A 26581-nucleotide genomic window follows, 5' to 3' on the forward strand; every position below is an offset into this window, starting at 1 on the left:
CATCCAGCAGAGTCCCCTCTGAGCGAGGAAATGGCAAATGGTGAACCACGACCACAAATACCTTTCCTCTGAAATCCTACTTTTAATTGATTACATCTAATGTCTCCCACCTTCAAAGCAAAAGTTTATGATTTCAAAACAAAAACCTGGTCACAAAAAGTAGTGACAGACTGTGAGCAAAGGTCATATTTCACTGTTAGCTAGGCTACACTTAGCTAATGCTAAAATTAAGACTAGCTGATGAGAGGGAAGGACTGAGAAAAATTAATCAAATATATAACCTACCTCCATGGTGCCACGTCCATATATTTGTCTCAGCAAGTGACTAAAACGTCCTCATGAAATAACACATTAAAAAAATATGACATTTTAAAGTGAATTCACAAAATAGTAACTTCTTGTAGGATATATTTATATCATTTACAGTATATCAGAAAACCATGCTCCCCTCTAGTTCATATGCTGATAACCAAACTCTTGCAGTCATAGACTTGAGTTCAAACTGCAGTGATTGAAAACTCACAATAAGTTATTTGCAATCTTTTACTGAGTTTATTTTATTATAATATAGTATAGGAGCAGGAAGGTTTGTTGCAGTCTAATCACTGAATGGACTCATGAGTTGGCTGAAGTAAGTGTTAGGTGTGTTATAGTGTGCTATAATTTAATGTCAGTAACATTCATAGATGGTGAAAGGTTTGCAGTTGAAGTGTCTTTGGCAACTGCTACTCCAAGGAAACGTGGGATAAGCACTATTATCTTTTCTTTTTCTTTGATAGAAGATTTTTTTATGCACTCGGGTTTGCAATAACCTAGTGGATAAAAATCTGGATCCTGATCTGATTTCTCCTTTCCAGTTTGTTTTGAGGTATATTTAGTTGACAAGTAGAGTTTCTGTGATGTATTCAAAATTGAATGACATCAGTTTATTTAATTATATTTGTTTTTAAATTGTTTTGTAAAAAATAAATGTTTTAAAAAAGATATGCATATCTATTTTATTATTTGGATGAACGTGTAAGAAGAACAGAACTAGGACCAACAACTGCAGACAATTCAACAAAACTGTAACAGGGTGAGAAAACTCAATATTTCACTTTTCAGAAAAGTTGGGCCAGCTTGATGCGAGAGGAGTGAGTAAGTGTCAACCTAACATTCTGTACTGTGTGCATATTGTGTCAGTGTTCTAAGTCAAACCACCTTTTTTATTGTTGTTTTTTTCATCTTGTATTCTGTTGTATGTTTGCATGTTGTATATTCATTTCAGTAAAATATTGCCAGTCTGTTTTCCGTTTAACTAGGAGAATATAAGGCGTGCACACCCTAACCCTTCATTATTTTACAGAACTAAATCTTAACAAACTAGATACACTCACACAAAAAAAGTGTTCTAGACATATTTTTCGTAAACACATGTAGCAGCAAGCTCACTAAATGCTTTATGTAAAATATTATGATATTCATATGGTGGCTATATAAGATAAATTGATGTATGTTCCAAATGTAGAATGTTTCAGTAAAAAGTAGAGTAAAAATACATTTACAGCAGACAATTTCTGGGAAAATTAAACATGCTTTTGTTAAGGCTCACTTACACTGACCTATCCATTTTAGCTCAGACCATTTTTACCACATGAAAAGCAATAGTGGGCTGAATTTTATTCAGAACTGCCTAGTTGTCTAACAACCCTTTCGATTTAAAATCCTTGTCCTGTTTGATCTGCTCCACCTCCATGCTCCGAGGCCATCTGTCAATCTCCATTGTCAAGGCCAAGCACCAGACACTGAATGATCATTATTGTTTTTTTAGAACTGCTTTTAATGTGACTAATATATTTTTGCTTTTTAGTGGTTATAATAATCTTTCCTATTATGTCAGGACTCTTTGAGTCTCTTGAAATACATTCTATAAAATAATGGCATTATTATTGCAGATTATGCAAACATTACACAAACGTTTCAACTTCTAGCAGTGGAAGTGAATTACATTGATCATACTGTTGATCATACTGTTACAGTGCAACACTCTTTGTTGAAAATGCTGGGTCATGGCATTCATATGGATAGCACTTTGACACATGCCACCCAAACATACATTTTCTCAGACAAAGCACACCCTCCCATAGTTACGGCACACCCACCAGGAGGATAATGGCCCACACCACAAAAAAACTACTCAGGAAACCAAATGCATTGACTTGATCTCCAAGATCCTATTATACCTTTGCAGCATCCCCCGGAACAAGCCCAGGCCAGTGATGCTGTCATCCACAGTCGACAGGACTTAAAGGACCCACCATCTCCATGCCAGTCACGGCAGTATACATCAGAGGTTTAAGCCATTGTAGCAAAGTTTGGACTGAAACTGAGCTCCTAACTTTAGAGTCTAGGACCAACTCGATTAAAAGCTCGCTACATCATAACCCATTTTTCTTTCACCTGGCCTATTATGGCAACCATATGTGAGTTATGTAAATAATAATGCAAGTGGTGAAATGTAGTGCAATAAAATAACTGGCAGTTCATTGTTTTTTGAGTTTTTGAAGCAGTAACTTTAAAATATGAGAAGATGAGAATTTGAAATGGTTAAATCTTGCTAATTTTGCTAACTGTTATTGTGACTCATTTGTCCAGGGTAACGATTCAAAGCAGGGCTTTAACTATACTGTTGATGGTAAAATTAATATTTTCAGATTATAAGGACATTCTTCACTGCAGCAATTAAGGAGTCAAGATTTTAATCATTTATGCAAATATACAGGGAAAATACGGTTATGTGTCTAGAGTGATCAGAACGGCCCCTTTTAGTGTCTTCTCTTAAAAAAGGAAACCCCTAAAAGGTGCTGTCAATTCAGTGTAGTGGAGTTAAAAAGAATAATAGTAATAACCATACCAGAATGCAACACAATAATCTCAAATGACACTTTTAAAAACATTTTAAAGATATTAAAAAGAGGCTTTTACAGTAAATCTTATTGCTATAGAATTTCCCTCAAGCTACTCTGAAATTCAATGGTCTTTGCTTTGTTTTGTGGATCCAGACGAGCAATCAACAAAGGGCTGAAAAGAGTATTTCCGAATTCAATCAAAACCTTAGACCTGCTCAATAGCCCATTAAAGTATCCAGATAAAGAACAGATTTTACTCTCTTTTTTGTCGAGCGTTTTTATCGCTAATCAAGAAATCACTGGTCCACTCAGCAAATGAGATGGACCCTGACGTGATCATCTTTTGAATACTCGTGATGCCATTGTGTCCCGAGTCCTGCGTCAAAGGATGATGGACATCTCAGCTAATCAGAAGCACAAGGCTCGAAAGAGGGAGTTTGTCTTTCTCAGTTCACTGATTGCCAGCTTCAGAACAGTTAGGCTATATGACGCACACCGTAGTCAGCTGGTGCGCGCTAAGACTAAAAGACCTTTCGTGGAAAGGTTGATTCGTTATGTTGCTGGCAGCAACTGGTGAAATGTGAATTTTCGGAAATGCTAGACTTATATCAAAGCAACTATTGGTGAAATTTAAGAAAGAGCCTAAATTAACAAATTTATCCAGTTTTATTTAGTTTTGAAAAATATTTTGAAGTCCATGTTTCTTGACTAGAATGAACTCAGGCTCCTAAATCTTAACGAGAGCTCTTGCGAACCCACCGTTCTGTCTGCATAGAAACACCAGCTGTTTGTTTTTATTTTTTTACATTTTATATATTTATTTAAGAAGAATGTGTTTATTAAACAATATCGCATCAGATTAATCACCGCGATCGGTGTGAGCAGTTATTCTGTTGCTGGGCTGATTGCGTGTGTCCGCCCGGATGTTATTTAATAGGTTACACGGTCATATCCTTAAGAGATCTTACTGCCCATGGCCTACACGGTCTCCCTGACATCCACTCACAAAAAGCCATTGTATACTTGACCACTGAAATCTGATTCGTCTTCTTCTTCCTTTTTAAACCGACTTGAAAGCAAATATTTTAACCACATCTCAGTCCCAAGTGGATTTGCGTTAGGAGCACTTAGATTTAAGTCACTGTCACAACAGGCCACTCTCCTGCAGCCTGTAAAAATCTCAGATTTGAGAAATGTCATGTTCTCTTTCATCTTATCCAGGCGTGTACGCTTAACACCTGATAGCAGACTTGGACGGACTGTTTGGCAGCTGCTCTAAAGAGGTAGGTTTGGGCACAGCTCAGTTGTTTCTGTTATTGTGGCCAAGCCCACGCATAGTTTGTTTTTGTTTTTTTATTTCTTTAGGTAGCCCGCTGAATGGTTGGCACAGCAGACTCAGCTATTTTTTTTGTAAACGTATGGTAGTTCCAAGAAGACCGCGTTCTCGGAAAGAGTGAAACATAATCTTCACTTTTCAGTGACTCAGCGAGCCTGGTACACGACCAGATATTTGTTTCAGGGCTACAAGATGACAATGGCATCTATCAAGCCCATTCAAACTATGCGTGGCCACTGAGCCGGATCTTGAAGATTGAATGCATGTTTGGCACGGTACCTATCCATCTGAATCCCCACCTAGAGGCAACAGGTTACACGTCTCGCCTCCCTCAAATGCACTTATAGCGCACGGCTTTTGCACGGCTTTGACTTTCCATTTCTCCCAGCACTGCGCATTTGCACATGCCTCTCACCATGGTGGAACATAACGGCCTGGATATTATGTGTCCGAACAAGTATAGCAACAGCTCCTCGTCGTCGTCCAGCTCCGAGCAGGACAAGAAGATCTTCAGCAAACTAAAAATCAGTTTGTCGGAAGACTATCCGAAGAAGAACGCGGAGTTCCTGAGCGGGCAATACGGGACCAATCTGCTGCTGATCGGGGCGGCGTTGATGCTTGCCATCGCAAACAAGAACCCCTCCGTTAGGGAAGAGGATCTGCGGTCCTTCACTACCTGCCTCATGATCCTCCAGCTGCTCTGGATGATGTGGTACATCTTGGTACGGGACAGGCAAAAGAGCGCGCCGCCAGAAAAAGATGTACACGCCACCTCAGGCTGGATAAGAGGTGAGTTTGCGAGATTAAACAAGCAAATGCGCACAGTATTTATGCAACTGTTTTATTTTTCGTTAGTGTGAAAATTAAAGGGATTTATGCGCGCGACCACTATATGTTTGTTTCATAACTTAAAAATAACTTGAATGTTAACATATGTGGTCACAAAGACTTTCTTTTCTTTGATTATATCGCTCAATAACTTTCTTTTTCTAGGTGGTTTGACCCTTCTTGCACTCCTTTCACTGATTATGGATGCTTTCCGAATTGGGCAATATGTTGGTTTTCAACCTTGTGTGTCGGCGGTGCTCGTGGTATATCCTGTCATCCACGCAACTCACACTATGGCACAGGTAAGTGCACAGCCTAGGTTTAACTTTTAAAATGTGACACTCTTTCAGTATCATCTTTTTTTCCCATATACTATTTCAAGATCTTAGAATAATGTGCTCTTTGTTGTTAAGGCAAGTAGAGAGCGTTGCTGCGACAGTATAATCCGATCATTGTCCATGTCGCTTGAGTGGAACTGCATATATCAGTGGGAATCTTTAAATGTAATGACTTAAGCAAATAAATAGAATTAAGTTTACAATACGTATTTACTTAGTATATTATGAAGTGTATTTCTGAAGCTTAATAAAATCACTAAACTGCATTTTGGATATGACTTTGTCAAGCTTTTTTAAGACTTGTGTTTGGGTTTTATTTAGGTGCATTTTCTCTGGTTTCACATCAAGGATGTCATCAAGAGCTTTGAAACATTTGAGAGGTGTGTGAAATGTGCGATAACCTGGGCCTTTAGTCAATATATCCTTTTGCAAATCATAAGAAAATTATGTGTTCATAGTTCTATTTTAATCAATGGCATGAAACAAGCTCAACAACACAGCTAAATCCTGTCACTTATACTTGCTGTTAGGTGATCGGGTGTCTTATTTTCAACTGCTGTCTCCTCAGATTTGGTGTAATCCATGCAGTCTTTACCAACATCCTCCTGTGGTGCAGTGGTGTGATGTCAGAGGCTGAACACTTCCTGAACAACCATAAGAGGAGACTTTCTGCCCTGGGCCTTGTAAACCTCACTACAGGTAAGGACCCGGGGGTCGATTGCAGGCTTGTTTTTAGAAGAAAAGTACAATAGTCCGCTTGAGAACTCACTTCAGTGGATGAAAGAAAAGGGAAAGAGAGGAGGGCTTGGAAGCGCAAGGGAGGTAAGCCTGGCTGCTCAGCAGGTCTTGTTTGTGTCGAATGTCTCTCTATTAGGTTTCAGAAGACACATATTGTTGCCCCCTCCCCAGTCCTTTCCCCACACTTCAGCCACCACCACCTCCTTTGGCAACCCCCCACTTGACCTCAGACGGCTTTGTCCCCAGGCTGCTTAGTCCCAAGGGTACTGCAATTACAGTAACTGATACATCTAAGCTTAGGGTTGAGGGGTTCTGCTACTCCTCTTCATATCCGGCTGACTGTGAGGCTGGCTGCACCCTGACTGTTGTTCACTTTTTAATTAAAGGGTGCATGACCATAGTAGTGGGCTCGGGGGGAAAGGGGGAAGGGGGGTGATGGGGGCCAGGAGCAGGTGAGTTGGGAGGGGGCTTAAGACCTAGAGGGCAACAGTGTAACCATAGGAAGTGTACAAGACGTGCATTCAGCTAATGAAGGAAATTTCAAATGAATACAATATGATTAATAAATACTCAAAAGCAGAAACTTGCTTGCTCTTTCTCTCGCAAACAAACAATCACACACAAAAACATATTGGCATTTTCATCATTAAATAAATAAAATAAATAAATAAAAATCACTTTTTTTAAATTTAGTTCAATTTCATTTTTTTGTATAGCTCAGTGTCACAAATACAGGTTTAAAGGGCTTAAAAGGCATAAAACATATTAAGAGATAAGGTATCCCAACAATTAATGCAATAATATATATATTAAGAAGAAGAAATATTTAAATTCCAAATTAAAAGGGGTTGTACCAGTAAGTACAGTGTGGTGGTATACTGGTTGAGAGGCAACAAAATTTTAAAATAAATCTTTTGCTTTGAAATTCATGTAATCTTGTAAAATTGAGCAACAAGATGTCAGAAGTAATCATAAAACAAATGTTGCTGAATAAAGAGAATTACAAATCTCTACAGAATAATACTTTTATTCTTCTGGGTTTTTTCCTTCCATATTATTATTATTATTATTATTATTATTATTATTATTATTATTATTATTATTATTATTATTATTATTATTATTTCCTCAATTTTGGATAAATGTGAATATGCTACAGCTTCCACAAACCACATGCACTCAAATGGGGTTTGCAACAAACCAAAAAGTTGGGATGTCCTGTCATAGTGCAGTATAACTTAGGGCAGCACAAGGATATCAACGCATTCATTAGAGAAGATTAGTAAAAATTCAATAGATTAAAACTTGTGTCAAAGCCCTAAAAAAAACATATTTTTATGGTTAAAAATCAAAAGAGAGGAATAAGAGCACTCTGTTATTTTATGTGAATCTGATTTAAAGTTTTAAAAAGTTGGGACACTGTGTAAAATTTAAATAAAAACAGAATGCAATGATATGCAAATCTTATCAACCCACATTTCATTTAAATTGAGCACAGAAAACAAATCAAATGTTTAAACTGAGACATATCATGTTAATATAAATATTATCACATTTTGAATTTGAGGGCAGCTAAATGACTAAAAAAGAGTTAGGACAGAATCTTGTTTACCACTGCGTAGCATCCTCTCCGCTTTTAACAACAGTCCATAAACATCTGGGAACAGAGGAGACAGCTGCTGGAGCTTTGAGAGAGGCTTTGTTCCATTCCCATCTTATATAGCATTCTAGCTGCTCAAGAGTCCTGAATCATCTTAATATTTTTTCATTCATGATGTGGCAAATGCTTTCAACTGGTGAAATTCTCAGCACCCAGATTCTTCTACTGTGCAACCATGCTGCTGTAATAGATCCAATATGTGGTTTAGCTGTCTTGCTGAAATATGCAAGACTTTCCCTGAAAAAAAGATATTGATTGGAGCATATGTAGCTCTAAATCCTGTATACATATTTCAGCACTTTACAAATGTGCAAGCCGCCAATTACATTACGTCCCCATACTGTCACAGATGAAGGCTTTTAAACTGAGTGTTGATAACAAGCTGGATGGTCTCCCTCTTCTTTAACCTGAAGAAAGCAGCATCCATGTTTTCAAAAAATGCCTCATAAAAAGTATTTCAAATTTCAATTTGACCACAGAACACGTTTCCACTTTGCCTAAGTCCATTTTCAAAAGCAATTTGGACAAGAGAAAATCCCAGTGTTTCTGGGTTATGTTCACATATGGTCACTTCCTTGTATAATAGAGCTTTAACCTGTATTTGTATATGGTACAGTGAAATTTAATAATACTAAAGGATATGACCTTTGGAAGCATCCCAAAGTCAGACGCATCCAAAATTGAATTCAGCCTTGTCTTATGCACATAGAGATTTATCAATATTCTCTGAATCTTTTAATGATGTTATGTACTGTATATAATGAGATATTCAAAATCTTCATTATTATTAGGAACATTATTCTAAATTTGTTCCACAATTTCTAGATACAGTTTACAAAAAGAAACTCTGCATCTCTAAGATGTCCTTTTTCTACCCACTCATGTTACTGACCAGTTACCAATTAACCTAATTAGTTGCAAAATGTTCGTTGAGGTGTCTCTTTTCAGTACCACTTACTTTTCCACACTTTTGTTGCCCCTATTCCAACTATTTTTGAGACACGTTGCTACCATCAAATTCAAAATGAGCAAATAGTTTTTTCATGAAATAATAAATGTGTGATAAATATATTATTTTAAATATTTCATTTTTTTCCTATGGTTTAGTGTGACTAAAATATGGGTTTAGGAGATTTTTAAACCACTGAATTCTGTTTTAACTCACACTTTACACAGTATTCCAACATATTTTTATATTGGGGTTGTACATTGCTATCTGACCTGTACATGCCATGTTTGATGTTGAGTCAGACAATATCAAACCTCGAGATAGACATTCTGTTATGGCATATGTGTCTATACTTGCAGTGTGGAATCTGAATGATTATTGTGTATCTTTATGTTTTTTATGATAATATAATCCATTTTGTTGTTGTTGTTGTCAACCTGTAAAAGATTTACTATTCATTCTATTTTACATTTAAATTGTTTCTAACATTTAGTTTTCAGAACAGTATTATTGCCTAACATGTCTTTCATTTTGTTCTTATCTTAAAAAACAGACAGGCTGTACTAATGTAAGACAGCACTGGCAGAGTCAGCTTCTTTTTATTGTACTATTTCCCTGTAACTCATGTGTTTGCCCACATTTTTAACTGTTTTACAGAGTACTCAGAACCACAATGTAACTGCACCACCAGCACATGCTCCATGTTCGCCACCAGCCTCTACTATCTCTACCCCTTCAATATTGAATACCACATTTTTGTTTCTGTCTTGCTTTTCGTGATGTGGAGAAATATTGGACGCACCATTGACCTCACTTCAAACCACAAAAGGCAGGTTGCCAAAAACCGGGGCTTGATCTTAGGTCCTCTTGTGGGTCTACTTGCCCTGGCCAGCAGTATTGGAATACTGGTGGTCTACGTTACTCATGTAGAGAAGTCAATCCAGATGCGAAGGTCAGCCGTTTCCATGTTCTACATTTATGCCATCGTCATGCTGACGGTCATGTGCTGCGCCGGTGCTTCGGGTCTGCTTATATACCGAGTGAACCACATGCCGCTGGACACCTCCAAGAACCCGTCAAGACAGCTGGACACGGAGGTGCTGTTTGGATCCTCAATTGGCTCCTGGTTCATGTCATGGTGCAGCATAGTGTCTGTGCTAAGCACCGGAAGCAACCCTCCTTACCGCTGGACAAATTTGGTCTACTCTCTGTTTATTGTGTTGGAGAAATACGTCCAGAATCTCTTCATCATAGAGTCTTTGTATCGCCAGCAAGAGGATAGAGAGAGGCAGGACCCAGAGTTACCAGCTGCTCCAGAAGTCTTCTCTGTCACTTCCTCTCTCGCTCCGCCGTACAATGGCATCATCAACCGAACTTTTGAATCTCCAGACAGGAGCTGTGTCTCTACTGAGAGCGAGCAGGAGGAGAGTGAGCAGGTTTATGGATGCCCACGGAAACATTCAGATGTGCCAGCGCCTGTGGGAAACGAAACAGTGGAACGCCCAAATATAAAGAGGCAGATCCTGAAGAATATTGCCGTTTTCCTTATTATGTGTAACATTTCGGTAAGCACTGGTTAACTGGTCTGTGATGATTAGTTTTTTAATAGGTGGAATAGATCGAGCTGATGTAAAATCTACCGACCATTCGAAACTTCATTTGGTTAAGTGTATTTTACCCAACATAACTCCCAAAAGTCAAGAGTTATTGTTTGTTCATTTTAAGCTTCTGTAATTAATATATTTGCTATTCACTATTGCCATAGTGGTAAACCCAAAGAGGGATTCCATGCCAGTCACCCTCATTTTAATATGCTTAAGCCACATTTGTATTGTTTTGGTTTAGTTTCACTACTCTCATCAACAACAGATACAAAACTCTCCATTAAGTGCTATGTGACATGTAACAATCATTAGTTATAACTGAGATTATAACTAAAGTGAGGAAGTTACTAGCTTGTGGTGAAGGTAGTGGAGCACTGAGATATTTTCCTCAGGAGTGATGGTAGCAAAAGTAAAAATAGAGGTAATAGAGACTAATTACAGCATTTTTGGCTAATTGAATTTCAAATATAATAATATAAACAGGCAACTTTAAGCCTTATAAAATGACACTGTTGTGTTTCTACTTTGTTGTTCTGCCCCTAAGTAGCTAAAAGTATATGAATTCAGGTGTATCTAATTAGAGCTCTCTCTTTTTTCCATTTCAGCTGTGGATTCTTTCTGCCTTTGGCTGCAGGCCACAGTATGACAACGGACTGGAAGAGGAGACATACGGCTTCAGCATATGGAGCACAGTTCTCAATTTTGCCATCCCTTTGAACCTTTTCTACCGCATGCATGCAGTTGCCTCCCTCTTCGAGGTGTTCGCCAGAGTCTGACACAATAGCAGATGACTGACAATGCCAACATGCACACGAACACTTGTCACCACTGGCTCTCGAGAGTGTGTCACAGCGCAGGTCAACCATTCAGGAGGCAGTCTGGATCACAGTCGAACAGACTTGAAAGTAATCCGTGGAGACAAACGTTGATCCCTCACTGTGGGGATTGCAGAGGAGGACAAACCTATTAGACCTGGTTCCTTAAAGAATTAGCTTGTGTAATGCAAGGGTTGTTAAAGCTAGTGATGAAAAAATATTTGGTTTTATAAATTTAGAAAGGGTTCTTTGTACTTTTTATATTGTAGTAACATTACAGTGGGGTTTCTAACAGGTGGATCGTGTACAATATATGCTTTAGCTGACATACACTTTCTGTATTATTTCATATTAGTGACTGAAAACATAATTACTATTATAAAATAACACCCTACCAACATGATTACCATATATAAAAAGACTGCAGAGGAACTAGATAAACACTCCTTATTTTCAATATCCAATAGTACTGTATTTAACAGCTACAAGCTCAGCATGTGCCACCTGATCCTTACTTTATCTGCATTTAAAATGTTCATACTTTACATGGATAAGGTTCTCATTTGCTTGCCTAAGTAGTTAGGTTAGTGAACACTTAAGCTGTAAGTGCCAATCTAAGCACAAACAAATTAAATCATCTTTTGAGTTGGATATTAGTTCTCAGATGTAGCACTTAATTCCCTTTCTCAGCCATTAAAGGTTCCTCAGTGTCTTACTGCGTTCTCATTTGCTGCTCTGTGGAACTAATCAAGAAGTTGTGTTAAAAAAAAGGCTTCTCCTCTGGACCTTGATAACACTGAACTAATGTGCATTAACACAATTGTGCATAAGGACGGGATTTTTGCAAAACAAACTGTTGCAGTGACAACTGCTGCATGGCACTGTGGACTGATGTTTACATCTGAAGAACCAGAAATGAAAACCATCACACTGATATAAATGACAACACTTGCTTCTCCTCTATTAAAACCACAGATATATAATAGTACTGTACTAGTTTGTATCACCAAATAATTTCAGACATTCAGCAGGTTCTCAGCCTGGTGCCATATACTGTATGTGCTCTCAATATGTGCCAAGTTGTGCAAAATGTTTTGTTTTGCAGATTTTTCTGCCATCTTAGTAAATACTGTTATACTGACCAAAATCATTCAGAGGGTGCGCTATGATTTTGTGAAATTTCACTTAAATGGTGCTATTGAGAAATGATGTCTAAAGTTAGTGGTGATTTCATATCTTTTTCCTGTTGAAATAAACAAAAACTATCTTTATGTCATGTCGTGTTGCTTAACCTGCTACACACTGTGTTCACTCTTCAATAAAAGTCTGGAAGGGTAACAGATGCAGTGTGCCTACGCACCACAGGATGGCGCAACGTATTTATGTCTTTTGTTGAAACTGCTTTGGACTATCCAAATGATACTGCCTGATGGTCTTCATTTAAATGACTGTCTTACGATTTCTTAAAAAAATAAGTGACAAAGATAGGATAGATTTAGATTTGAAGACATACAAAGTTGCAAAGCATACCAACAGCAACGAAGAACTGCACAATTGTGCTTCTATTTGTGACTTCAAAATAGAAGTCCTATAGTTTGGTGTTAAATTGGAAATAGTAATCCGCAATATACACATTGCGAAATATCAGTCATCTTTTGCAGCGACCTCCACACCAACCCGTCTATAGATAACTAACGTGTGCGATCTGCGTAAAAAGGAAATACAGTGTCGGACACAGGTTGTCTCCTGACATGGCATCACGAGCTTATGTTTATGCTACTTCAGAGAATATGGCATCGAGAGTCGGGGGATGATTTTAACGTTGTGTCAGAACGATTTGACAGGCAGGCGGAGGCGTCTAAAAATATCCGTGACGTTTCAAAGCCGGAAACGGCGCGTCTGCTGCACAGGCACACGACGACGCAGAGCAGCTCCCGGCCTAACATGCTCCCTAGGAGTGTGAATGTGACTCACCTGTTCGGACAACTCGGCTAAATGGGTGGGTTATGACCTTCAGTCGCTGCCGTCGGGAGACAAAATAATACCGAAAAAAAGAAAAGAAAAAACAACTCCTCCATAGTTAAAAAGTACCTTTTTTTCATTAATAAGGCAAACGCAATAGAAGTATCGAAGTAGCCTGTCATATTACCTAAAGACGTGCTAGATGGATTTTATTATTTTCATTATTCACTGAAAAATTTACATAGATAGATAGATAGATAGATAGATAGATAGATGGATGGGTTCTCAGCTTTCAGCACCACGGACAGTTCTGCACTGTTAGACTATGGGTGAGGCTCCGTTCTTTCACTGTCACTTCATGGGCGTATGTTGTACTTTTGTGTGTATAATATAGATTGTAAATGCACTCTCTGGACTTTTAATGAAGTTTAATCTTGGACAAAAATACACAGTGTTGTCTCTCTGAAGTCTGCCGTAATAATAGGGCTCAAATATAAACCAGGCTATAACCCGCGGCTGATAGGAAGTTTGTAATTGCTCTCTTTGGAGTACACACACACACACACACAAGAAAAAAATCCCTGAAAATGCCGAATGCTCTATACCCAGTCCCGACGCAGTGGACTGCTGTGCGTAACACGTACATGTTACGCACAGCAGTGTCAGTGTATGCGCACAGTCCTGGCTAAGTTAGTGTGTTGGGACTCCCTCCTTACCCACGCTACGCTCAGGATATCTTGTGCAGAAAGCTTCAAAGTGGAAGCCAGGTCAGACGATCCGACCGTAAAGGCTGCAACATGCGCCCGCCACTACATGCTGCGTTTCAGCCCCTCAGCGCACCTGACACGTCGCCTGGCTCACTTTTAACACGCGCAATTGTCTCGTTCCCTCTGTTTCGCACTCCACATGAGGCTCGCAGCCAGGCTGATCATTGGGGACAAAACGATGGTTGGCCGATAACTGAGCCCGTCCCCGCGCACGGAGCAATGGACTTCAGTTTTACTTGAAGAGGCAAATGGAGAATCCAGCAAAGTATCTCTCGTCAGTGCAGGGTATTGACTCTGCGCGGGCACCCCTCGGAGAGATTATGTGGAACAGTACTGAAACTGAGGCAAAAAGCGACGGGAGAAGGGATATGGTGGCACGCACAGTGACGGGCTGTCTGCTTTCTCTGCTTATCCTATGGACCCTGCTGGGGAACATCTTGGTCTGTTCCGCGGTGCTGCGCTTTCGGCACCTACGGACCAAAGTCACCAACATTTTCATCGTGTCCCTAGCGCTGTCGGATTTATTCGTAGCTGTCCTGGTCATGCCCTGGAAAGCTGTGGCAGAAGTAGCTGGCTATTGGCCGTTTGGCACTTTCTGTAATGTGTGGGTTGCTTTTGATATTATGTGCTCCACCGCCTCCATCCTTAACCTCTGCATTATCAGCGTGGATAGATACTGGGCCATCTCCAGTCCCTTCCGCTACGAGAGGAAAATGACCCAGCGAGTTGCCTTTGTTATGATTAGCATCACTTGGACGTTGTCTGTGCTCATTTCATTCATACCGGTCCAGCTAAACTGGCACAAAGCCAGCGGTGACGACATGGTTGGAGCGCACAACTCTTCCATAAGTAGGCAGGTAGAGGAAAACTGCGACTCCAGTCTGAGCAGAGAGTATGCGATATCCTCCTCCTTGATAAGTTTTTATATCCCAGTGGCAATTATGATTGTAACATATACCAGGATATATCGGATTGCGCAAATACAAATTAGAAGAATAGCCTCTCTGGAGAGAGCGGCAGAACATGCGCAAAGTTGCAGGACCAACAGAATAGAGTGCCAACACCACAACACACTGAAAACGTCGATTAAACGTGAAACCAAAGTGTTCAAAACTCTGTCGGTGATCATGGGTGTCTTTGTGTGTTGCTGGCTACCTTTCTTCGTTTTAAACTGCATGGTCCCGTTCTGCGACAGGCCGGCGGCAGACCGGGATGCGGGTCTTCCGTGCGTAAGCGAGACGACCTTTGACGTCTTCGTGTGGTTCGGCTGGACCAACTCCTCTCTGAATCCCATCATATACGCCTTCAACGCTGAGTTCAGGAAGGCCTTCGCCAGCCTCTTAGGCTGCCGCTATTTCTGCTCCAACACGCCAGTGGAAACTGTTAACATCAGCAACGAGCTGGTGTCGTATAACCAAGATACCCTCATCCACAAAGAAATCGCGAACGCTTATGTGAATATGATCCCCAATGTCGTTGAATGTATCGAGCATGAGGAGACTTTCGACAGGATTTCACAATTTTCTCACAACCACGAAAACGCCACCGACTCGGTTTGTGACCTGGAGGACTGCGAGGCAGACATCAGCCTTGACAGGATGTCACCATTCACACCCAATGGATTACACTGACTCCACACCTTGTCTCTCCCCGTGCGTAACTGGATGTATTGGTAATAATTTCATTGTTCACTCAGCTCTTTGCCTCTTCACAGGAGGTTTCTGTGCGGCAGCCCTTGCTTCTGGGTTCAGGGCTGTCTTGGAACCCTCTAACGGACACTTAAGCAGGGGCATGTCTCTGCAGCCACAAGGCCAACCTGACATGAAATGTGATGTTTTCTTGTTGTCTGAAACAAATTTGATGTGTAGGTGTTTATTTAAATGACAAGTGAAGTCTGTGTTCCTTTGTTCAAGGTTCAGTGTTGCTAAAGCTGTTGTTTACTCAGAGGCTTTAATGGCACCATCGTCTGATGTCCATCATGACTGAGGGAAAGTGTTTGTAAAAACAAGACTCTTTGCTGCTTAATAACTTCATGTGTATCCAGTGTTCACCTTTCCACTGAGTATGAAAACTGGGGGAAAGCCTTATAGACAGTGAAACCAAGACAGTCAAATGCAGTTATTTCAGAGCCTTATAGCTTATTCAAATAACAGCTTTGAGACATAAAAGGAATGTGTCCTGTAGAATTCAAGTTACACGATGCCAAAATGCAGTATTAAAGCGTTTTGCCACTGCACCACCCCAGTGACTCTTCCAACATGCCTGGATGATATAAATCACATAATCTAATGCTATAAATACAAAAAAAGGGGAATCTGTGTGCATGTGACTACGATTCATCGGAGTAATTTCAACAATTAAAACTGTTACTACTTTTTGTGATCATTTATTTCTCATTGAGGCCAAAACTACTGTAATTCTTCTGCTTTATGAGCCCGATTCAACTCTGATTGAAATAACTAAAAGGAGAAAGATTGACCAAAGACTTCAAGGAGAGCATTGATAGACACAACAAGGGTGCAGTGTCATGTCAGCTAGAGGAAATGTTACTATAGAAGCCTAAATACATGTGTGGCCATTGGCCCAACACAACTGGATGTCATGCATCACCTCTCCTACATTTCTCTCTTATCTTTGTACTGTACAGATGACCTGATCTGAATGTATACTACTGTCCTTTAAACAGTGACGTGTGTCATCATTTGTCTAATAAAATGCTGTCATGCATCAGAGTGAGCTGGTATCTTTGCGAACCCGATATTCACATTAACAGGATTTCAGGTGGTTTCTGTGCAGCTTGGAGAATTTTATTTTAAGCATAACAGGAAGTGAGTTCATTCTTATGTACATCCATATCTGACCCGTTCTTTTGACGTGTTTCTTCTTTTGGTATTTTGCATTCTTTGAACAGCTGAGATTGACAGGAAGTGTTGGCAGAGAAACAACTAGTGAGGGGACATGACATGCACCAGAAGTGCACTCAAAATGAAGAACGTTGTGGTTACTTGGTTACATGGTATACAAGCTGCTGCCCCACCAAGACTTGATTTGACCTGTCTTCCACAGGTTTGGGCAGCTGGTGTATTTTCTCTGACACACGAAGAAAGGTTTGAAGTCACAGTTGTGTAGGTAAGGCAATACAAAGAGCAGAACATGGAGGCGAAGCAGCTCATTTTTGTACTTGCAATTTATTTTTCTTTAAAGCAATATTTTTATTTAATGTAGAAATCAATCAATGTTTAGACGTCGTAAATAACATGATACATCTGAAGCAAAATTTTGAATTGCCAGAAACATCTGTTAGTTTAGCCTTTTTTTCCCCAACAAAAGACAAAACCCACTGTGTGAAAAATCCCTTCATGGTTTGATCCCTGCATTTGGCACAAGTAAACAGAAAATGCTCCTTTTTGCCACAGTTATCTAGACTGATGCACTCCAACTCAATCATTCGTCTAAAATTGACTTCCGGATTCTGGATACATCAACCTCGGGTTCAATGCTTTACTAGGCTTCAGGATGAGTGACAAGTATTGGCCAAAGGAATATGTGAATAGGGAGAGATTAACAATGCAATGACTGCCAGAGAGTACATAATGCATACCATAGCTGTATAAATCATCAACAAAAGAAAGTCTGTGGCAATAATTCAGATTCCTCAGTCTTCTATATTACATCTGCAATACCACAAGGAAGCTATTTACCGCAACATGTTAATGTACAAAAAACCCCACAAGATAATTAATTCCCAAATAACTTCATTTGCATTTTTTGAAAACTTTCTTTTTACTTTGTATGAACTCAGGTTTTTAATATTAACCCAAGATGTTCTGTTCGCTGTAATTCATTACCTGATTTATGCTGCCAGTGGTGGAAGAATTATTTAGACAGTGTACTTAAATGGGAACTCTACAAGCAGCTTCCTGTAACCCACCTATTAAAAAAAGAACGTTTTTGTCTCTTGGCAGGGAGACGCAAACAGATTCTGCATGACATCTGTGAGTTTTATTTGAGGTGTCACTTTAAGACACCAAGTTAAAAAAACAAACAACCAGAAGAACATGCTGGGCTACTCATGTATGCTTGAGGTTATTTGCCGTTATTGGCGTCAGACATTCAAATTTCTGAGAAAACTGAAGCTGGTAAAATTGTGGGTAATACAAGCAGATTTTGAAAAGGAAGAAAACTGAGTAAAAAAAAAAAGACTTTCATGCTGCTTAAAGCACAAGCTTTATAGTCTGAGTCTGGTGACATTAGAGGAGTCCAAAACTAAATAAGAGAAAATGCTGTAAAAATATGCAAAAGCATTTAACTTGAGTCAGTCATGCCTTCAAAATAATTTAAAAGCTGTAGTTGTATTTTAATTATCTAAATCCATCCACTGTATCACGAGTTTATAACAGGCTTCCCATGTAAAATATAAGAAAATAGTGGAATAATGAGTACTATATTTACTTAAATACTATTACTTATTTCGCTATATAATAACTCAAATATTAAATAAACCACTCAAAAATAGATGTTTTGATGTCTAAACAGTCACATTTTATTTCCTCTGCAGCTCTTTTTTATATTTGATAAGTGAATTAACGTTTTCAGTGTAGAATTAACTGCTAACAGTTACAATAAGGTAAGATATGATAGCACGAAATGGAAAGACATACACTTTTGCTGGCCACACAAAATATCAAGACATAGCCGAAAATTTATATTCCAACAACACTAAAAAACAGAAGTTTAAAGCCTCATTGCATGCCTCAAACCTAAAGTTATAACTCAAGTGATGGAGAAAAAAATAATCTACGTCCACACAGATATCCAAATGCGCTCTAAATGACACAGCTGTTCTTCTGCAAAGTGTCTCCCTTGACACATTTTTCTTTTCTTTTTTTGTTGGAAATTAAGTTATGTTCCCTCATAAGAGAAAATTTCGCACAGATGCCAGGGGAATACAATTAAGTGACACTGAGAAGAAAGCCTGTTATAACTGGATCCCCAAGGCTGCGCTTCGATGTTATACTAACCTACCACCTCATTCCCATTGCTGGTCAGTGTTTCTCTCATTTGGATGAAAGGCGGGTGATGGCAGGAGGGGACTGATAAAACAGGCTGCTTCTGACAGAATTGGAAAGTAGGTGATACCTCAGCAAGAACACATCAGACTTTGACTGATGATTTAGCAGTGACTGGTAGCATCATATTCAGGGCTTAAGGAATGATGCACTTTGACCCTTCATTTTTCATTAATTGCATCAGGGGTATAATTAAAGTAGGAGGTTTTGATGTCAGATTTCCTGGGTCATGACATCTACTTGAACTGAGACAGGAGTAAAACATATTTAAGGCTTTTTTTTAAAGCATTCATTCATTAAATGAGTGAAAAACAGGGAAGTAGAAGAATTCCAGGTTACGAGCTGTTTATTCATTCTCTGTGCTGTGCCATTGCAGTGTGGAACAGATTTGAAAGGTGGTTTGACCTCGATATACAGGCATGACAGGAGAGGTGGAGAGGAAGTAGAGGCAGGCTTTAGGGGGGTTACACCATCCGTCAGGACACATTCATCAAAATCACTCTGCACGCACACATGCACACACGCACACACGCAGCCAGCCACATGAAGCACACGCATTCAGAACATTCAAAACCACCGCTACAAGAGATTTGCTCGAATCTGTCTTTTTTTACCTTGCTAGAAAGTAGACACACTACTTTTTTTTTCTCATTTCACTCCCTCACTGGGTTCTCAGCATGTCTTTTTCCTTATTCTTCAGAAGATTTCAGTCATCTTAGAAAAAGCAGAAGAGGCAGTTGTTTCTTTTCCTTTTTTGAATGGTGTGAGCTGCAAGCAGGGTAAAAGGGCCCTTTAATTACCCTAACTCAAACCTGGCCTGTATTATGGGATAACCCATCTCTACCTACAGATGGCAGTTTCAAAATCATGGACAAGTTCCAAAAAATGTCGAAAATTAAGTATTAAGCTACGCAGCTTTGTTGACTTTTTTTTTAAACTGCAAGACATGGCTGACTGTGTCAGTGCTTCAAACTGGCTGACACTGTTACGTGAAGAAAAAAGTGTTCCCTTTGAAAATATTAAACAGCTACAGGCATGTTTTACAAGGAAAACATCAGTAAAGAGTGCAACAACAATAAAAATAAATGGCAGAAAATTTGCAGGGGCGGTGAACAGTGTTTATCTAGCAGCTGATGTGAGCATCAAACTTCTTAAAAAAAAATTCAAAAAGAAAATGCATAATGCAATGTTGATGCTTTTTACCGGAATTTCTCCACTGAGACTTCAGGGTAGCTGTGCGATCACAGGAACCTGCCAAAGGAAATTGGACATGGCAAGTGACAGCCAGGAGGTGAGCACAGGTAACATTTGGCAGGAATTAATATCATGATTTTTTTTTAATTTAAAGAAGAAAGACTATGCTGTGCAATGCTTGTTTAGGTCTGCTACCATGATTAGCTGGTAGAAATCACTGATTGTTACCAGTGTGACTCAGTTCTGAGTTAGCCTCGGGGTAGAGTGGGCTTGAAATAAGTTGGACTGTATTTTTCTAGGAGACTATAATTTGCATTTGTCTACCCCAAGAGTGCAGTAGACTGGTTTGATAATATAGATCAGTATAACATTTCTGAGTGAAATCTCACTAATATTAATGTCTCTCCATCTTATTCCTTCACTTTTCGTCCTACACCGACACTGTCATGTTCCACTTAGACAATGACTCTTTCAACTCCACTAAAATTTTAACAATTGCATCTTTTTCCTTCTCGAGATAAAAAAAAAGAAACTTTCTGACTTAGGCTGTCTTTTGAACTGCATTGTTAAAGAAGCGCTCTCCTTCAAAATCACCAAAACACTGTTGCATACCTGTATTAGAACAGTTCAACTTTGAAGATCAGACATTCCTCTCTGACACTTTCTTTTAACTGTTGCTGCCATACCATCCTTTTCCTCTCTCTGACGCAGTCTGAGGTTTTGAGTTACTCTGGTGAGCTTGAATGCAGAGACTGACTGGTGTCTATTTCCCCAAAAGGCTCCATGTCCTGCACAAACTCTCACGTGGGCAGAGCAAAACATGTTGAGGCAAGACTCCGTTTGGAGTGTTTGTGGTTTCAGTACAAACAGTTTCTCTCTGAAGGAGAGGGACAGAACAGGAAATACTCAAAAAACACAAGAACAAGAATATACACTTTTAAGAGGGAAAAGTAGTTGCCAGTATTTATTTATTTATTAGAATTAGCCAAATGCTATTATTCTAAATATTATTCTGTTATAATGTTGTTGTGATTTGGTGCTATATAAATAAAACTGAATTGATAGGAACACAACAATAACTCAAATAACAACTTGTTACTACAAAAGGTATGCACAAGAGCACATCTGAATGCACAATGCATCAAACCTTAAAGCAGAGACAAGCATATATTAATATTTTAACAGTGAGGAAGTCTGATAAATTATTTTCATAAGGGCCATCTGGATGTGCAACATAGCATCTTACCAACGCACAGACTGGCTGGAGTCGGCCTTAAAAATGAAACTTCTCCCCATTAGCTAGCTCACTGGAACTTCATTTTTTCTTCATGACAGTAATGCTGTCTGTACCAGACATTTAGTGACTTCTACTGAAGGGATCCTGACCAAGTGCCAGTATAGAGCAAGTTTGAAGCCAGATTGCTCTCATTTGGAAAACAAAACAAAGTTGACAGATGGCTGACATTGTGAGCAGCCAACATTACAATGTACTAAAAAAAAGAAAGGGATTCTATATAACTATGAATAAAATATTAATAAATACTGGCCAATTCTCAGAAATGTAGAAAATCATGCTGCTTATAATAAAAAAACCCTAAAAAAAACCAAATTAAAATATCTTTTTATTGTGATAAAAGATCCCCGTTCTTGCAGTGCTTATAAAAAACCCAGAAAACACTGAACTGACGGGGCCTCTTCTTATAATTAAAACAGCTCTATCACAATAAAGAGATAAAAAATCCCACTGTTGTAATCATGGCATGGTGAGTCATAATTATGAGGCCCTCTGTTGAAAATATTGTGGTAATTTCTGGATATGCAAAAGTTATAATTACATGATTTTTTTCCCATTGATAACTAAGGAAGAACTATTGTTTCTTTCCATAATCTTCCTCTGAGAGGTGAAAAATATTCATGCAATCAGTTACTCAAAAATCAGCTACTGAAAACTGTATTCAGGTTTAAATAGTCATGTGTCAGTATAATTTAATTGTTTCATCAAAATGACCACTGTGTGAATCACCTGCCAGACTCTATATGGGAATGAAAGCCCTGAGGCAAGCGTTATGTCATTTTACAAGGAGGATGAAAGCATAAAATGGAAAATGCTGCATGGAGAGCAATGATGCCGTGCTCTTATGTACAAAAATCTGAGCTTTAAGTTAATACTTTAAGATCTGGTGGTTATAAATCAATAATGTGTGGATCTTTTGCTCTGTGACTCTTCATCGCCTTGCATTTTGTTATTGTCATCTAGCAGACGTCGTTCAGATAAATCTGCTCTGTGGAAAATTGGAGTTCACGCGACAAGGTCAGGTGCACATTTGTAACACTTTGGAATTGAACAGCAAGAGTCCATCTATCAGCTAAGACTAACTGTTAATTATGGACACGAATAATTTCATTTGTTTCAGTTTGAGCTGTCTCCCTCACATCGTGATGCGATTTTTAAATACTTTGTAAGGAGGTATTTTAATTGATCTTACAACCCTATATTAAATTTGAATGTGAATAAAAACATGCAATGATTTATAAATTGTCAAAACTTTTACACTATAAGTTATTGCACTTGGACTTATTTTAATCACTTTAATTCATGTTACTAATTAAGTTGCCAATATTGTTTTATGACCTTGTAGATTAAAATATATGAAATGATTTCAGCTACAGTACTTTATTATTTGTTTTATGTACAACATTTTGCTTGTTACGGCCTCTTGTAAAAGGTGTTACTGCTGCTACTGCTCATGTTGGGACTGGTCAGACTGTAGAAGTCTGAGTAATATTTAGATATGTGAGAAGAGTGAAAACAGTCAAGTTCACACTTTCCTGTTTTGTTATTGTTTAATGCAAAAGATCTACATCTAATAAAAACTCACTACCTATACTGTAGCTGTCTTGTGTGGTTTTTCAGATCTTTTGGGTTTTTTTTGAAAGAAAGTTTTTTTTTATCTCACTTTTGGTTTTTAGGCCTAATGAAGGTCTCCCTCACTTGCACTTTCTTAGGCCTTGTATTTCAAATTACAGCGAAAAGCTATAAGACACAAATTCAATGCTTTATGCTCCATTTGTCATGAAATAACAAGGGAACAAGCCTCACCTGGCCATGAAACTGCCTGTCAGTCAAGTGTCAAATTATTTTGGAGACCCTGAAAATGAGGGACTATGTGAGGAAAAAAGGAAAGAAAGGATGTCTGGAATATATAAACAGTTAATTCCTTTTTTGGGGGGTAAAAACCCCTTGCATTAAGCTGAAAGTCTGCATGTCAATCACATCCTAGTTGTTTCTTTTTAAAATCCATCGTGGGACTAAAGGGACAGGGACTAAACTACAAAGATTGTATCTTTTGTTGGGTCCAACAAAAACATGGTGTCCACAATAAAACTAAATATGTAAAGAATACACATTATATTATTTGATTATTTATTTTACATGTATACAATTAGGACAAATAACTAAAATTCAAAAATAGTATGTATATTTTGATCTTATTTAGGAATTTTAGAGATTTAAAAGAAAAATCATTTCAGCATAAAATCATCTCTGGAGCTTTTATGATAGCAGTGCACCTTTGCTTTATTTAAGAAACAGTTATCCCTTTAAAAGTGCAGAAAAAAAAGTTATTACCCCCCACACACAAAAAAAAACACAGACACAGATAAAGAAATCAGGAGGGGGACAAAGTCACAGCACTGCAAATATTCGTTTACTTTCATATAAATGTCATCATTTTGTTGTGGACACAGAATTGCAAAAGAGACTGTATAAAAAGTGTCATCCCCTCCCAGTTTTATACATTTCATGTTTAGAAGAGTTTAAAATAATAAATGTGCTATAATTTATGGAGGGAAACAGATATTTAGTGTAGATCTGTAATTTATATAGGTATAAATATTATCCTTAGAGGACACTCCAACTAAGCTATAAAATGCTTTAATAAGAACAAATATATGTCTGTGGGGTTCGCAGGTGTCTGAAAATGAAACTTCACTTCTTTGAGGGCAAAACTGTAAAATAGATTTTTCAGCTGTTTACATTCCTGGCAGTTCTGGTGAAGCCATCTCTGGTACAAGATTTTAAAAGAGAGGTATGTGTCAAAGGAATTCCTCTATTGTAAGTTTTTCATGATAAGGACAACATTAAACAAAATTAATTTCTTAACCATGCTCACCAGACACTTTACTAGGCACACGTGGCTAGATTCAGGTTGCCCTCCCCTTTGTTTTTAGAACTGCTTTAGTTCTTCATGACATTGATTCAATAAGATGGTAGAAATGTGGATCAGAGACTTCGGTCCATATTGACATGACAGCATGATATACAGCCATATATCCAGCACCTGTCTGGCTATCTGATACCAACAAGCATATCACATTTACCTAGATCACCTTTGTAATTTGGAGACATCTTGGCCATATCTCCATGGATAAATACATTGGTTTGCGGCCAAATAATTGGTTAATTAGATATTTCTGTTAACGGGCAAATGAACAGGCATACCTAATAAAGTGGCTGGTGAGTGTATACCCTAAAACACTTTAAAGAAATACAAGACCTTGGATGATGCCCTCATCTTCTCAAGGGAAAGGACTCAGCACTTCCCGTAACACAGGTCATCCCTTCAGGTTAACTGCACACAAAGGTGATGGTGCAATCTCGCAACGAGACAATGACAAATGTGACAGCACTTGGAGACACTGATTATCATAAAATCTATTATTCCATAGCAGACCTGTATGAGTCATAGTCTCTTTCTGGTCTGACTCCTCCTGTGATGATGGGCAGAAGCAGAAGAGTGAAACTTTGTTCCAGCTGCTTTGATTGGACCAAACTGAGTTAGGCTCTGCTGAGAGTGTATTTAAGAAATTATCTCTGTGAGCAGTATGACAGTTTCTGGTGTGATTATATGATTTAGTGCAGTTATTTGTCTTTTGGCTCTAACATGTATTCTACTTAACAAAGCTCATTTAGCTTCATTCAGTCATGTTACTCCTAGTTTACTTGTTAATGTACACAGTGCCTTTATAACAGCTGTTATTAATTAATTATATATTTATCATTACCGGTGTTGCAAACAAATATGCTGTAATTTGCTTGTCCTGAAGTATGAATCAAGCATAAATTCAGAAAGGGAATTATTTTTGTTTTCTTTTTCTTTTCATAAATTATGTTAAAACAGCAACAGCAATGTGTGTGTTCATAAATATGGCTACTAAATAAAATTATAAGGTCTTGAAGATTTATGTCTTGAGGTATGTTAATACTGTTATTTGAAATAACAGTCACTGTTGTTAGAGCTTTATATTATAAAGCTCAACACATATATGTGTTGGTATTTTTCAAGTAGTAGTTTGTTTCTGGTAAATAATCTCACAGTGTGAACTATAATCCCTTTGATTTGAGCCCCGTAGTCGCAATAACTAATCACACATTTAGAGTAATTAATTGTAGAGAATAGATCAATACCATAAACCCACCTTTTAATTTGACTGTTTCTTTTTTAAACTTATCTGTCATTGTCTTTAAATCTGGTTGACAATTTATTTTTTTTTTTTTTAAAGTATAATTTGCAAAAAGAAGAATATTCTTCACATTGTTATGGATGGGCATGAGTGAAGACCCCACTTTAAACTGCAAAGGACAAGCTCTCTAAGTGCTCTAAAAAACTGAAACCAACGTGACATTTTAGATGAACAAAGAGATTCTTAAGTCTGTTTGTACTCATGAAATCCTCGTAATGCTTAACATTATACCCTTGCAGTTAGCTTTTATATAAGCAGTGCGCTAACAGCTAACAGCACAGGTCAACAGATACTTATAGCTATAGGCAGCAAGATATGAAGTTTGTCCTCAACTGTGTTGACATTACAACCTGTAATAACAGAGTAATTACATATAATACCATTTGAAACCCTTCTGACAATACCTATAATACACATGATTTAAAATGACAGATTACTTCCTCTTATGCTCTAAACATCATCTCTTTGCTCCTCTCTACATTACTATGCACTGTACTAGTTCAGATTAGGCAAACATCCACTCACTCCACTACTTTATCTACTTACTAGCTGTAGGGTTTGCTTTGACAGCTCCATGACAACTTTGACCAAAGTTACATGTAATCCTTGGGGCTCAGGGAGTCCTGTGTGAAAGTGGCTAATCCCACCGGTGCCTCTAATAAGGCAATCCTCGCGTCTGACAAAATTATTCAGCAATGTCAATATTTTCCTCCCACATCACTTCACTATCCTGCTTATTACTCAGTTAAGCTCCAGCAAAGGGCACCTTTTTGTCTGAGAGGGAATTGACTAAAACTCCAAAAATAAAAAATTCATGAACAATTAACCTGATCCGTGATTGAAGTTTACTTATTCTGATTAAACGGTTGCTGCGGCACATTACTGTGATACTTTCAGAGTCAAAACCGTT

The 26581-nt window shown here is 38.4% G+C and overlaps 2 protein-coding genes across 2 annotated transcripts; both read left to right on the forward strand.

Annotated features, from left to right (window-relative positions):
- Positions 1–4590: 4590 nt before the first annotated feature.
- otop1 (otopetrin 1) lies at positions 4591–11117 on the forward strand. Its single transcript, XM_035905235.2, has 6 exons — positions 4591–5013; positions 5218–5354; positions 5712–5770; positions 5959–6089; positions 9395–10302; positions 10947–11117. The coding sequence occupies exons 1-6, from the start codon at positions 4629–4631 to the stop codon at positions 11115–11117; spliced, it is 1791 nt and encodes a 596-aa protein (XP_035761128.2). The 5' UTR covers positions 4591–4628.
- A 2637-nt stretch (positions 11118–13754) lies between these two features.
- Positions 13755–16524, forward strand: drd5a (dopamine receptor D5a). The gene has a single exon (XM_006784590.3). It carries the CDS (start codon positions 14134–14136, stop codon positions 15514–15516), a length of 1383 nt encoding a protein of 460 aa, XP_006784653.1. The 5' UTR covers positions 13755–14133; the 3' UTR covers positions 15517–16524.
- Positions 16525–26581: the final 10057 nt, after the last annotated feature.

Source organism: Neolamprologus brichardi, chromosome 5, assembly GCF_056152115.1.
Source record: "Neolamprologus brichardi isolate AB-2024 chromosome 5, ASM5615211v1, whole genome shotgun sequence".
In the NCBI taxonomy this organism is placed as follows: Eukaryota; Metazoa; Chordata; class Actinopteri; order Cichliformes; family Cichlidae; genus Neolamprologus; species Neolamprologus brichardi.